This window comes from Haemorhous mexicanus, chromosome 20 (assembly GCF_027477595.1).
Source record: "Haemorhous mexicanus isolate bHaeMex1 chromosome 20, bHaeMex1.pri, whole genome shotgun sequence".
NCBI lineage: Eukaryota > Metazoa > Chordata > Aves > Passeriformes > Fringillidae > Haemorhous > Haemorhous mexicanus.
In genome coordinates, this window is record NC_082360.1 from 7,454,484 (window position 1) to 7,469,088 (window position 14,605).

At 40.5% G+C, this 14,605-nt stretch overlaps 1 protein-coding gene across 1 annotated transcript in view; it reads left to right on the forward strand.

The window, feature by feature from the left end:
- Positions 1 to 307: 307 nt before the first annotated feature.
- ANKFN1 (ankyrin repeat and fibronectin type III domain containing 1) overlaps positions 308 to 14,605 on the forward strand; it is a 60,180-nt gene continuing 45,882 nt past the window's right edge. The window contains exons 1-3 of the mRNA XM_059864445.1: positions 308 to 494; positions 8,163 to 8,373; positions 13,127 to 13,321. Of these exons, the coding sequence (XP_059720428.1) occupies positions 309 to 494; positions 8,163 to 8,373; positions 13,127 to 13,321 (592 nt within the window). The 5' untranslated portion in view covers position 308. The remainder of the gene's footprint in view (positions 495 to 8,162; positions 8,374 to 13,126; positions 13,322 to 14,605) is intronic.

Sequence of the window (14,605 nt, forward strand, 5' to 3'; positions counted from 1 at the left end):
AACATTGTTTCCCTCATTAATTGAAACTCCTTCTCCTTATATGAATTAGCAAATAATTCTGGGGTGGTCTGGTTAATTTTTCTGTCTTTAATTCTCTGTCTCCATAGATATCCATGGGTTTAATTCCATAAAGAGCAATTTGCCATTGGAAAAGCCCCAGACACGTGCAGAAGCTGCGTGTGAAAGTGATTTTAGGCCCAGCAGCCTTGCACTGTGTGTTTCAGTGACACACTTCTGATCAGTGATGTTGGTCTGGCAAAACCCCACTGAAGGGCTGCTGTTTTCGTTTTAGAAAACCCTGGCTGAGAATGACCCAGCAAATGCATAACTTGGGCCTCCTGCAGAGCAAAAAGCACAGCATGCCCTCGTCGCCCAGCGCTGCCAAGCGGCTCTACCGGAACCTGTCGGAGAAGCTGAAGGGCAGCCACACGTCCTTTGACGAGGCCTACTTCAGATCCCGCTGGGACCGCCTCAGCCTCCGCAAGGCCTCCACGGTAACTCCCACTGCTGCCTCTCCCCCTCCCATCTCCTTCTCTGCTAGCTTCTCATCTCTACCATTCTCATCATCTCGCTTTGTTCCCTGACAAGTGCATGTGTTCTTCCCAGCCTTACCATTAATGACCCTTTGTCAAAACAGATTCTGACCTTCTTGAAGGGTAAAGACAAGCTACCTACTCAAGTGGCAATGCTTTACTTTAGGAGTAAGGTTGTAACTTGGCACTTCTTACATGACAAAATGTGAATTAAATCTATAGATGCAAGTGTTTCTCTTACAAGAAAAGAGTAAAACATGTTTTGAGCAAAGTGAAGACGGCTTTTAATAAAATTCCCATTTTTCCAAATGACAGAACAAATGGAACTTTCAGGCATGACAGATAAATGTAAGGCTACTACCAGACTGTGGTGATGGTCAGTAGATAACACTATGGAAGAAAGAGATCACATGTGAAGGAGTCTGGCCTGGGTACCCCATCCATATCCCAGCCAAGCACTTTGGTACCAGCACAGTGAAATATAGAAACCCCTGCTGGAATTAACCCTCACAATGACTCCTGCTGCTGCGAGCGCTAGTGAAGTTACACAACCCCCAGTGAACATATTTTGGGGAATGGACTTTGTCTCTGAAATAACAGCCCAATGTAAATTCAGTGTACAACAGTATCTTTTCTACTTGCTGGAGGAAGATGAACCTGCTTGTGGATATCGCCAAAACAAAATAAATCCCCCTTTTTCCTAAATAGGAAAAACAAACGCATTCTTCAACTTCTCCTCTGAATTATTTTGAAGGAAAGAGTTTCCCTCCACTTCTGAAGAGCAAAGTCTAATGACATTGTCTGAATGCACCAGGAGATGCCCCTTGGAACCAGCACTCTGCTGCCCTCAATATGATGCTTAGTGCAATGCTGGACTGAACTCAGAGTATGGCTGGGCTGTAGCAGACACAGGGCCAGCTACAGCCTCCTGGAGAACAAAAGTTTAGAGATAAGGAAATGCCAAGTCATAGGAATTGAACCAGAAGTCTTCACTCCGGTCCTCCAGGCCTGTTTATCTCTCTGTAACCCCACAGGCTATTTTCCCTAACCCTTACAATTGGTCAGTTCCCAAGCCCCCCTAACCCTATAAAAGGTGCTGCCTTGGCCCATTTTGTTAGAAGAGCTACCGTCGGACCCTTCGTGCATCCCTCAAATAAACCATCGTGGGACAGCCGAGGCCTCTTCTCATCTCTCTCCAGTTCTGCTCTTCAGATAGCCATGATCAGCCAGAGGGCCTTAGCAAGCTAAGAGCTGAAACTACAAAAGAGCTGCTATCAGATCTGACGATCACTAAGCTTGCTAAGGGTTAGCCAGTAAGTGCAGCAGCTCGGGCTCGGGCAGCCGGCCCCGGAGGGCTGAGATATCCAGCCCTAATACTGCTTGCTCGGGGTGCTCTGACCCTAGCTGGAATCAGCTATCCGGCTAAGGAGCAAGCCCCCGAGGCTTTTTTACACTGGGCCAGATAACAAAAATATTACATTTTGTCAGAAGGAGAAAGGACACTCTAGACTCCTTTAATACTCACAAATTATGTAAGAGACGTATTATATAAATCAGTGCAAGAATTGGAAATTATTTTTAATTCAATTAGCTGACGCTGTCCCCTAGGATTGTGCTTTCCCGAAGTCAGAAGACCCTTGCATGGCCTGTGGAGAGTGTTGTCTCTCTCCAATGAAGAAAGACCATGATCTGAAGGAAGCAGAGGACCACGGCTGCTTCCTCTCAGCTCTTCCAGAGCCAGTAGATTTTTGTTTCATAAGAGAAGCCTAAAATTCAAACAAGGCTTGTGAGCTGGAGAACTGCCTTTTCATGGTAGCCAGCAGCTGTGCTTTTGAGGCTGTGGGTTTCCAAATGCTTTTCAGTTTTTAGGGATGATTTGAATTGAGGTCTCAAAGTATGAACGGTGGGGAAAGATTCTTTAGATTAATTTTTTTAGCCACTATCTTGTCTTCTTTTTTTTTTTTTCTACTTCAATTTCAAGCATGACTGAGGGAGTGAAGGAGGAGTGTAAACCAGCACTGGGGACACGCCAGAGCAGACTGACATGTAGGCTGAATGAATGCCAGTCTGTGAGCATATCTTCTGCCCAGTGCTTATCTAAATACTGCTTTCAGATTACATATGCCTTCAAACATGGGCTCTTCTGTCATACTTCACTAATAAGAAGAGAAATTGTCAGTGAACTGAGCCAAAGGACTGAGGAGCAGGGCACTGCTGCTGGGGGCTGAGTCCTGTGCTAATTCTGAGCCAGTAACTCAGAACCTCACATCTACCCCTTTCCACTCTGATCTGTCAGCAGTGGGAGTGCCTATTCCATCAGTCATCATCATTAGGAGACTTGATTTTATGTTGTGTGGATGGGGATTTAATGGAACACAGATATATCTGTGCTAACTTTGTTCCTCCAGCCCAGTACACTGTCATGGGAGTGTCACACCTTTTGTCACTGACAAAAACCCAGCAGAGGAACCTCCAGGTATCACCAGTCTGGGGTCTGAGCTGGTGTCCACAACAGGCAGTGAATAGACTCCCACTGAACTTGAGAGGCTTTGGATCCCATTCTATCCATTCTGCTTGTTGTTTTCCCTAGAAATAAACAGCAAGAAAACTATTAGTGAAGGGGTGGAAATATTCCAGGTCAAGTTGCTAGCTCATGTATTTTCTAATCATTGAGTTTCTGTGCTGCTGAGCTAAGTCAAGGAGTAAAATCATGTCTCCAGACAAGTGAACAATATTTGTTAGAATTTGTTTTCTTTCAGCTTTGGCTTGTGAGGAGTTTTCTTTCCACTCTCTCTTGCTGTGCAACACTTTCCATTCAGTAAATTGTTGTCTTGCTGCAGACATAGCAATGTCCCAAAATAGCTTTATTCTTGAACTCATGTTTATCAAAACAAGTCTTTGCAGAAACTACTTTACCACTTTTTCCAACTCCAGTAGTACATAGTGGACTTTTTCAGTCAAACTTAGAGCAAATAACTTGAAAGGGGCACTTCATTTTAATTAAGCTACATAAGATTGCATTTCTAAACACTCTGGCACTGAATCATTTACTGGAACATGGTTATTACTTACTGCAAAGCAATACTGTAGTTCTTTTCAGTATATACATTTGTGCATCACAGTAACACCTAAATAAATTAATCACATAGCACAGCTGTCCAGCTAATGATTAGAGGCTGCAGGACTGAGTCAAGGAAAAAGCAATATAAAAACTGCTCCTAAACTTCACCCAATCACTTTTAAATGTGATTAAGTTTTCCTTTGAATTTAATGCTTTTGTCCTTTCAGAGCAGAAGAAAGTTATCTAGTAAAGATAAATGATTGCTCATGTTGGTATTTGTGACAATATCAGCTGGACTAAAATAGAGCATTGGGGTATAAAGATACCACTCCTTATCCCAAGGCTGCAGATGTCTGAAATATGCTGCAATACTAGAGAGTCTTCTACATGGAATGTGATAAGCTATTTGCAGCAAACTATATCATTTTCAAATATATTTCTGTTTTCTGCATGAAAGCAAATAGTTAGGGAAAAGTTAGTTGTGTAGAATGTTTTTCTGGACTTGGAGAGCTGGGCTGGATGCAGACTTCCAAATGGGGCAGTTCACTAGCATGGGTGAAGATGTAATAGATACTTTGCTGCCTCTCCAGGATGTTTTTTGATGGTCTAGAAGAGTTTGATGTGCTCTTCTATGGATGAGGGATGCACACATGACCAGTTAGAAAGGCCACATCACAGCTGCCATGATTTTACACTCTTTGAAGTCACAAAACTGGCCAATGTATTTCAGCCTATTGCCTGTGTCTGAATTGCTCATTTGTAAAACCTGATCTTTGCAATTTGATCTTCTAATTGCTTGGATTGGATGAAACCACTTATAATAGTCATGCTCTGTTTCTCATTTAAATCAGTGCAGCTTTTTCAATCAGATTTCTAATGAAATGAAGAAATAGAAATTTGCTTTTATTTTTTCCCTTTTGGTGAACTGTTCTTGCCAGCAGGTCTGTTGGCAACAGCGTTTACAACAAATTTAACTTAAACGTGCTTAGATTCTGCTCAGCAGCTTACTTAGGGCCAAAATTTCAGAAATACTTCAGATATTTCATTTGGCAAGCAGAAGTCGGAAGATGCATTTTCAAAAGCACACCAGCAGGTCTAAATCATGATAATCAAAAAAACCACTGTTTAAATCAAAAATTTTAAATAATTCTACAGCAATCTGACAAGTAGTGGGGTGGGGGTGTGTGTGTGTGTGTGTGTGTGTGTGTGTGTGTGTGTTTGTGTATTTAAAATAGACAAAATGCTTTTGTCAGCCATAATTTGGGTTAATTTCAGCTATAATAGTGAACTTAGCCATCTTTCTTTTATTATCATGTAATAGTGAATTTTTCGTTTGTGTAATGGAAGAAACTTCTGAGATGTAATACAAGATTTCCTGAGTTTCTCACAAAATTTGAATTAAAGCCACATAATATTGAGCACTCAGAGTAGCACTCCACAAATGCTAACTCATTTATTTAACCTTTGTGCACATATGTAAAGCAAACTGAAAGATAATTACTTCTTCTGGTTTTTAAAAAAGGGAAAACCATGTGTGTACACAGTGCCACAGAAGGGAGAATGTGAAGAGAGAAATAACTGCCTTCCTGTCCTGAGTGAGCACCACAGCCTTTCACTCAGTAATATCATCAGCTTTACCTTTTTGTTCTGCCCCCAGACTGTTTCCAAAAATAAATTTAACTAAAAGAAATGCAGACCAATGCAGTAATTCAGTTTCCTTCAACCAATTCCCTTTGTAATATGCTCTTATTAATCCACTGCTAAGTAAGTAGATTTTCATAGCTGTGATCAGTTTGAAGAGTAATATGCTTTTGTTTGTTTTCTGATTGGATCAAAATCCAATGATTCTGAAGCAAAATTATCCTGTACTCCCATAAACAACACTCTAGAGAAAGTTCCAATAACAGTAGGAAAGGAATTTGAAATGGACATTAACAGTGATTAAATTAATGCTGTTAGAATGCTGATGTAGAAGAGTTGGTGAATGTATTTCTAGAGGAAGGTGTCCCTGTCTGTGGGAGGTTGTTGGCACAAGTTGATCTTTAAGATCCCTTCCAGCCCAAACCATCCTGTGATTTTCTGATTTTACATTTCTAATAATTTCCATGAAAAAAGTCTATCACTTCACAATTCTGCATCATAATAATGAAGTCTCATGGAGTGAAGAGCAAGCTTTCTTTTTCCTCTGTACTTCACACATCAGTGCCCTCTGTATGTTAATTTTGAGTGCACAATACAGTGACATACAGCTGATAAATCAGTATCATTGTGGAGTGGAGCTGAAGACATACTGAAGTATCAGAATCATACCAATAATTAATATATTTTGTAATTATAATTACTTAAAATTCTTGTGATTTCTAGAAAGAGCACTTCATCCTTTCAGGGTACAGGCAAAACAGCAGAATGAGCATAAGGTGTCTGATACCAAGATTATAAAGGTGTTACATAAGCAAGATAGCAGATATGTGGAACTACTGGAATAAGTAGTAGATAAGTACTCCTGCATTGCAGCAAAAATTTCTGACATTTTTAAAGTTCTCCCTTATAACAAGAGAAATATGTGCTGTCTTCTTTTCTAAAATTTTCCGGATGTGTGCTCTGCCTAATGACAGTGCATGTCCTTACAACCCATTTTTATCTTGATTGGAGGGGTTAAAAAAGAATGACAAATAGAGTGGCTCACCATTCCACTGTCCCTTTTTCTGAGGTTTTTTTATCTTATACCAACCCTGCAGTGTGGCCTAAGTATCTGATTATAAAATTAAACCTGAATCTTACCATTTGGAGAAGAGTCTAAACCCAAGAAAGTGACAGAACCCCATGAACAGCACTGATGTTTAAGTAGTATCTTTTATTCTGCATGGAAGCCTACAGAAAAAAATGTTTCTTCAGCATGAGCTGTTCTGTACTTCAGTGTCTACAAGGTGATTTCCAAGTCAGCACTACTGTCCTAGATTTGCATTATTGCTGCATAGCTCATCTCACCCTTAGATTGTCATCTTAACAGAAGTATCTCATTTCTTTACATTGGCAGTTTGGGGTACAGGGCACCTTCTGCACGCTTGTCCTCCTGTTCTGCTGATCCCAAATATTCAGCACTGATGGGGTCCCTACTAAAACTTTTAACTAACATCACCTTTGCAATTTCTTAGTGTGGTACCAATATTTCACATGCAAAGAGTAGGCCAGAAGACCCCTGTCAGGCCTGAAAATTTCGGAAGATACTTTTAACTGCAAGCACACTGAAAAAAAGCTCCTGTAGAACTGATCAAATTCCAAGGTGGAGCTGGGGACTGCAGTTTCCAGAACCCTTAGTCCATGTGTTTTACAAGGAGACACGCAGATGTTCCAGCAGGTCAATGTTGCGCTGAGAGCAAACTTGGACCCAGATATGTCCAATAAAACTATTGATAAATTGATATTTAAAAAAGAAAATGAAGTTTAAGTGTGGTTGAAGTGTTAACTTCTAATCGCAGTAGAAGATGGTTTTCAGTTCAGTATGTATTTCATGGAATAAAGAGTGCATTCTGTGATGAGAATTTTCTCAGGGATTTTGGGACACAGGGAGCTGGTTTACACTGTGTATCTGAATCTGTGCTCTGAACCCTCCTTGCCTTGCTAGGCCTCTTGCTCCTGCTAATTCATTCCAAAGAGGGAAAAATCCTATCAAGTAATTATGGCAATGGGACACTGGGAGAGAATTTAAAGAATCTTGGCAAATAACTTGTCATTACTGCAGGCTCCAGAAGGATGTTCTCATAAAAGAAACCTGCAGGCCCTGCTACTCTCCTGCACCTGCTTCTCCCCAGCTCAATTAGGAAACAACAGGGGCCTTTGTACTGTGCCATTCTTTTATCTCCTTGACATTGGGAAGGAAAAGGTTCAGTGGTTCTCCCTGCCTGAGTGTTGGTGCCGTGGAAGTTCTCGTGTTTGACTGCTTGTGCTCTCTGCTGCTCAGGCATGCACACTGGACTGTCCATTTTTTCAGTCCCATCTCTACTTCTGTTTTTAAGGCCTACAAATATCAAAGTCTCCTCTAGTTACAACTTAAAAGCAATAACATGGGCACCTAGAAATAACTGAGGTGATATAATGAACACACTGGGTCACACTGGAACTGGGAAGGTTTTTCTGCAGAACTGCTTGTTTGATTTGGATTTTCATCATCTGATTGTAGTTTTCTACTTGAAATTTTGAGTTTGAAAAACTCAGTAGTCCAAGGCTCTGCCAAAACTGTGTGTCAGCCAGTTTCACACTGCAAACATAGTGTTGCTCATACAGTTTGATTACAGAACAGATGTCTAAATAAAAATGTATTTGTTTCATAGGGGTTTGAATCTCACTTGAATCTTCCCACAGACCTGAAGCAATTTCAAGCACTCCAGGGGTAGACCAAGCTCAGTTCTGCTGCAAACATTTGCCTTGCTTCAAGCTGGGCCTAAGTTGGGGATGGAGGTGCAATATTTTATTTTCAGGAGCAAACTCACAAAACACAAATTTTCTCTATTTTTAAAGCACTAACATATGAAAAGTTTTACTGAATTTCTGTCTTTATTGACACACAGAATTTCCAGTGCAATGAAGCTATGTTTGAGGCTGTAGAGCAGCAGGACCTGGATGCTGTTCAGATTCTTCTTTATCAATACACCCTGGAGGAGCTGGACCTGAACACACCAAACAGCGAGGGACTCACTCCTTTGGATATTGCCATTTTGACAAACAACGTCCCCATTGCCAGGACCCTTCTGCACGTTGGGGCAAAGGAAAGCCCACACTGTAAGTAAAGAACCCAAATTGACTGAGATAATTGCTTGTATGAGATCAGTTCTGCTGTTGTTAGTGAAAATCAATTACACGACACAAAAATTGCCTGGTTTTATCATAAAGAGGATTATAACGAGTGCTGGAGGATATTTGCAGCAATATCTGCTCATTGAATATGTGCTCAGCAGATTTGTTTTCTCTCTCTCAGACACACCAACTAATCAATCATGTTGAGCTTCTAATGTGATTAACACTGGGGCAGCTGGGTTAATAGCAATCTTGAGAAAAAATCTTTAAAAATATGGCAACAGGAACTCCGTGATTCAAAGATTGTGGTCTGAAATGCAGAGTTTGTCATCAAAAGTGAAAGGATGATGGGTTGTCTAGACTTTGCTTTATTTTGATTATCCTTTTGATTTTGGCTACACTGCCTTCAGGAGGGCAGTTGTATCGAAATCTATCACTTCCATTCCCCACAGACCCCTCACTACTGGTCTTCAAATGGCTTAAAATCCCTCTTAAATGAGAATTTCAAGGTTCTACATAACCAGAGAAAACCTAAACACAAAACAGACCTTCTCACTTTACTGGAATACCAATACTGCTTATAACTACATATTGTAGTTATAAAACTTCTTTGTATTCCTTCATGGGCCTTTTTATGCCCAGTTTGTGGGTTGGAGGGTGACTTACCAACCCAATTAATCAACCATATACCATGACACAAGCTCTGACGCCTTACGTGAGTCTAAAAATACCCCGATGTAAGAGAATTTGTTTTAAACTGTCAATGCCTATATTTAGGACATTCCCAACAAGGCTATAATGAGACTGTGTTTGAGGGGTTCGGCCACTGCAGACTCTGCCATTAATTTGAAGTTAGTTAAATTAACAACATTTAGTGCTGGCATGTCAATCTCAGTGCTCCAGGAAATTGCACCTTGAGGCTACTAACATTGCCAGTTTTTTCACTGGAGAGTGTGTGTGCATGTGCATGTTGAGTTTTTTTGCCAGACCCTCAGTGTTGGTACACCTTTATTGCTTTTCTATATCCACAGCACTTATATTATCATTTATTCTGGCCTCCTTTAACCTTCCCTGGAGATTTTTGCATAGTGTAGCTGCTCAGTGAAAAGAGTTTTTTAGTTTTATATTTATTTGTTTATTTTTCTGTCATGGTTCATGACTGAGGCTTTAAAAAAAAGTGTGACAGCATTTAGAGTACATGATTGACTGCTGAAGCAACATTCATTAACCATGACAAATCTAGAGGAAAACACAGTCTTGAGTGTTCTAAACAGCAGTAAAAAAGACTAAACTAATTTTTCATTGACCTCATCTGTAAATAAATGCAGTCTGATGGCGAGCAGGGGCAATCATAAATTAGTATTCATTTCCTGTAATTAATGCAAACATGCCTATGAACACAGAGAATATGAATATATAACCACCTCATTTCCATTTCAAAATATACCCACCAAATTTCCACTTCACTTATCTTGATTTTTAGTTTTTCTGATTGAAATAATGGATGAAACATTCCCAGTAAAAAGCAAACAATCGTTTTGTTTGGATTTCTTACCTGAAGCGTTTGCAGTGGCTGTTTGAGAGTGAAATGCAAAAAGTTATTTTCAGCCTTCAGAACAAAGGTTCAGAGCATCTTTGTGCATGGCTTCACTCTTGTGGAACTGATGGCAGTCACCTTCTATTTTGTCCAGACTTTCTGCTCTGCATTTTGTACTCAACCAACCCTGTTCAAATTAATCCTGTTTGTATCATCTCAGGGCTGCAGGAAAATGATCCCGCACCCAGCAGGAACATTTTCATTCCTCTGTGGTGGGCAATTGAGCAAGACTTCTGCATGCTGAATGGGAGGGTAAAATCCTGACACACACAGTTTTGGGACTGGACACAGCATCTCTTAATGTGATTAGAAGCGTGCAAGATAGATGCACAGAGCTGGGAAAAGGTGAAATGGAGGAATTCCTCCTTCCAAGTGCAAACAAAAAGCTTCCTTCACAGAAAACCTCTGCTCTTTCACTGTATATATTAGCTGTAGTGATCCAGCTGAAATTTCCTTATAGCCTCTAACCTAACTCTGTAGAAAAGAGGATCTGGAGGACAGATAGTTTCCATCTGTATCACCTGGATTTCTGCCTGGAACAGAAACAGATAAAGCAGTAGAAAGTAAAACTATGATCTTCATCTCCACATGGAACTCAGATTGTATAAATCTCAACAGGAACCCAACATCTTTTATAAACAAAGTAACTAAGATCAGAGAGTAGAGCAGTTAATATATTAATTTTGTTGGGGACAAGACAAAGTGTTATCTTTTCAGTTACTATCATTCATCATATACTCATGGTTTGGCTTGTTCATGTGAACCCAAATAAAAATAAGATTAAAATGCCCACTGGCTGATTGGACTTCAGAGACTCGACAAATGTGGATCTGAGCCTTGATTAAACAGATAGAGCCAGATCCTTAGTGAGAACTTGAACCAATGCCAATGCTCAACCACCTGAAGCTCTGGCACATAAAATCTCCTTCCTCAGTCCTGTTGTGCTATCAGATGTGTTTCATGTTTGTTGTAGGCAAGGATCCAGGAAACCCTATCACCTCTGGCCTCCCAGTAAACAACAGTTCTGAGGATACCAGCAGGTTCCAGGGAGCCTGGCCATATGTCCCTGACGTCCATATGAGGAATGATCAAACTTAAGAAGGATGGCTTCAAGCCAGCTTCTGAAAGCAAAGTCTTAGAGACAAACATTCTTCAAAAACAACCCTTTGGATATCAGAGGTGTTGAGTAATTCTTTGCTCTCCCATGGCTTAAAGATCCCAGGCCACTTTTCACATCAGTAGGGTTATTCTTAGACTCTGCTAAACTCTGGCTGTCATACTGTTATGAGAGACAGAGGCAAAAGTTAAAATGAGAGGTTCAGGCTGGATAAAACAAATACCTTTTTCGCTATTAGGGCAGTGAAGCAGTGGAACAATCTCCATGCATCCTGGTAGTTTTCAAGACCAGACTGGGTAATACCTGCAGTAACTCAGTCTGACCTCTTGGCTGAACCTGTGTTGAAGAGGATTGGTCTAGAGAAGGTCCTTTCCAATCTAATTTGTCCCATATAATTCCAATTTAGAAACAATCATTCATATCCACATACATATTTGCTCCTGTGGTGTTTTGGTGTCAAAAACCTATGAGAGTCTTGGTGCTTTATATGGTACAGATTGATGTTTTCAGAAATGTCTGCTGCTCCTGACTTGTGCAAGTGAGTGATGGGTTCAGTCTGTGTAAGATTCCTGCTGTTCCTGTGAAAGACTTGAGGCAACCAAGAGTCTGCCTGTCTCTACTTAGCAATTCCTCACTATTGCTGAGAGAAGCCACATGTGCAAGAGCACTGATTATGGTAAAAAGAGGGCCTTTAAATTAAGGTTATCTCAGAGCTCTCCTGCAAAAAACACCAAACACCAAAGTGATTTTCTGTGCACTCTTTCCTGCATATTGAAAACCAAGTCAATACCTGCATTTATTTTCAAATAAACATCTTTACAAGTCCTACTTTCTAAAATGCAGATTGAACAGTTTTAGGCTAAGAGTAACTTTGAAAATAGGACTTGATTGACCACATTTCACTGTACAATCAAGGGGCTTGTTTAGGAACTTGGGCTAAAATCAAACCTATTCTAGCTTGTAACCTATGTGATCTTAATTTTCACCTTGATGTAGCCCACAGTAGTTCACACAGAAAATCTGAACTGCTAAACATCAAATTAATATTATTCTGAGCATGGGAAGAAAAAATCTCCATGTGACAAGCTGCTCACTGCCTGTCAGAGGACTAGTTAAGTTCTCTGGACAAAACTGTGGCACAAAAAGCTGGAAAGAGATCAATTCTCTACCAGGAATGGACTTAAGGCACAAAAATTTCTTAATTTTGCCAATCAGATCTCTTCTTGTTTGTTGAAGTTTATATATTGTGTTTGTAACCAGTACAATCTCCTTCTTTTAATGTAAGTTTATGATATTATACTGAAGCAGAGGTTAGAGAGAGAGGTTATTATTTTAGCTTGGTTTTCATATTTTGACTTAACAACAGATATGCAATTTCAGTCTAATTAAGAAAATTTTAAGCATATGAGAAATACCAGAGGAAAAAATGTGGCAAATTTATTAATGTTGTTAATGACATTTAAGTGGCCAGATCTTTGAGGAAAATTAAAATAAATGTAATAATAAAGAAACACTGTCAGAATACAACCTGACACCCTGTTGTTCAGGGTGTTGGTAGCAGTTGGATTAAATGGTGGCTGCAATTCTCCTGGAGTGACAAATGTGGTTCTGTTGAAGTATTGATCCTGTGGAAAGGCATGAATTTCCACTGAAGGTCCAATGGTGGTTATGGAGGTCTTGTCCTCTGAGAATCCAGTGGAGACAAGGCTGCTGTGGCGTTCCAAACCTCACACCATATCCAGGTAGGAACGCGTGGTTCCTCCCCCTGGGCGGAGCATCTCCCAATGGGATGATGTAATTTTATCAGCCCTGCAGTGACACTCAATGGCCCATTAACAGAAGAAATCCCTCAGAGCTCTCAGGGATGAGGCATGAAGGAACTCTGCCCTACCTGGTTTTAACAGCTGATGAAGATGGTGGTAGAATACACACTTTTGGGTACATCTTACATTGTAACCTAAGATGTGTTGTGAGCACAGCCAAAATTTTGCCAAGCACTTCCTATTTCCCTCTTTTCCTGGCAGTTGTGACTGTGGAGAGCAGGTCTGTGCACCTGAGCACGCTGGTACAGGAGGCCCAGCAGAGAGTGACGGAATTATCGGCGCAAGCAGCGAGCGAAGGGCCGGGCACGGAGAGCGCCGAGAGGGAGAAGCAGCTCAGGGGCTGGGAGTGGAGGGCCAGGCTCTACCAGCGCATGAAGGCTGGCTACGAGCATGCCCGTGAGTATGTCCCCCTTTTCTCAACTTGGAAATGAAACTTGAGGTAATTTTAGTCAGGAGGTAATAAAAAAGAGAGCTTTATTTGAAGGCCTTCAGGGGCAGTTATAGAAAGATGTACAGAAAAGCCCACTCCTACAGGGATGAGTACATTTTTATAGGTTTTAGGAAATTAGCATAATGGATAAAAAGCACCAATTAGGAGGATAAGTGGTGATGCAATTCCCCCCCATGTCAAGCCCCTTCTCTGAAGTGCCCTTCTCGGCACAAGCTATGCTCTGTCCATAAAATGGATCTCAAGGAGTTGTTCTCAGCCTTGGTTCCCAGGAAGAACCAAGATAGAACTGGGGTCCTGCACCTCCCAGAGCTTGGAGCTCTAGAATTGGTTTTGTCTTTCTGCTTAAGGAAAGGCTATGGAAAAGCACTGGGCAAACTAGCTACTCATACAATAGGCTACAGAGCTCCAAATATATGTGGGAACATATAAAACTAAAAAAGGGAAAAATGACAAATACAGGGAATAAAAAATACAGGGAAAATACAGGGAAACAGCAAAATTCCAGGCAGGAATCTGCAGCTGAGAACCCTCTCCAAAGATGCTGATCCTCACGGCACTGCTGTGAGTGGGGGCTGGAGGAGGTTGGGATGGGGAAACTGAGGCACAAAGATGAAATGGCCTTTCCAAGAGAGAGAAGGAAATGGCTGTTAGAACAATAAAAGCACCAAATATCTGAGAGAAATGAGCAGATAGCTCCTTAGGTTGCATAAAATTAATATGACATCCAACATCCCAACTCTTCATTCAGGATGCAATGATTCTGCCCTTCTTATATCTTTTCACATTTACTCCTGGATCTCATTTAACATGTTCAGAATTTAAAACAGGATGCTATAAAACAACATATGAATAGGCAGAAAGAGGGATGAAGACGTTGGCCTTTTCTCTGTTGTAATTTGATTATTTTTCAAAAGACCTTACTATTTTGGAATGGGATTGTTCTAAATATTTGATCAAGCAGTGAAATTTCATTTTGCACATAAATATTGTGAAAATTTAACCTTAATTCTGATAAGCACTAATCTTAATCTTGGTATCCATTTCATCACCACAGCCACAAACTGAGTCACTTTAAACAGTTGTACAAGTGAGTCTGTATCCAAATTAAATGGAATTTAGGCCCAAATGAAGGAGTAAACAGGCCTGAATTGTTTCTAGACTCATGGATCTTTTAGCTGTATCCTATGTAATGAAATACAATCATTGCCATTAATATTTTTAAAAACATG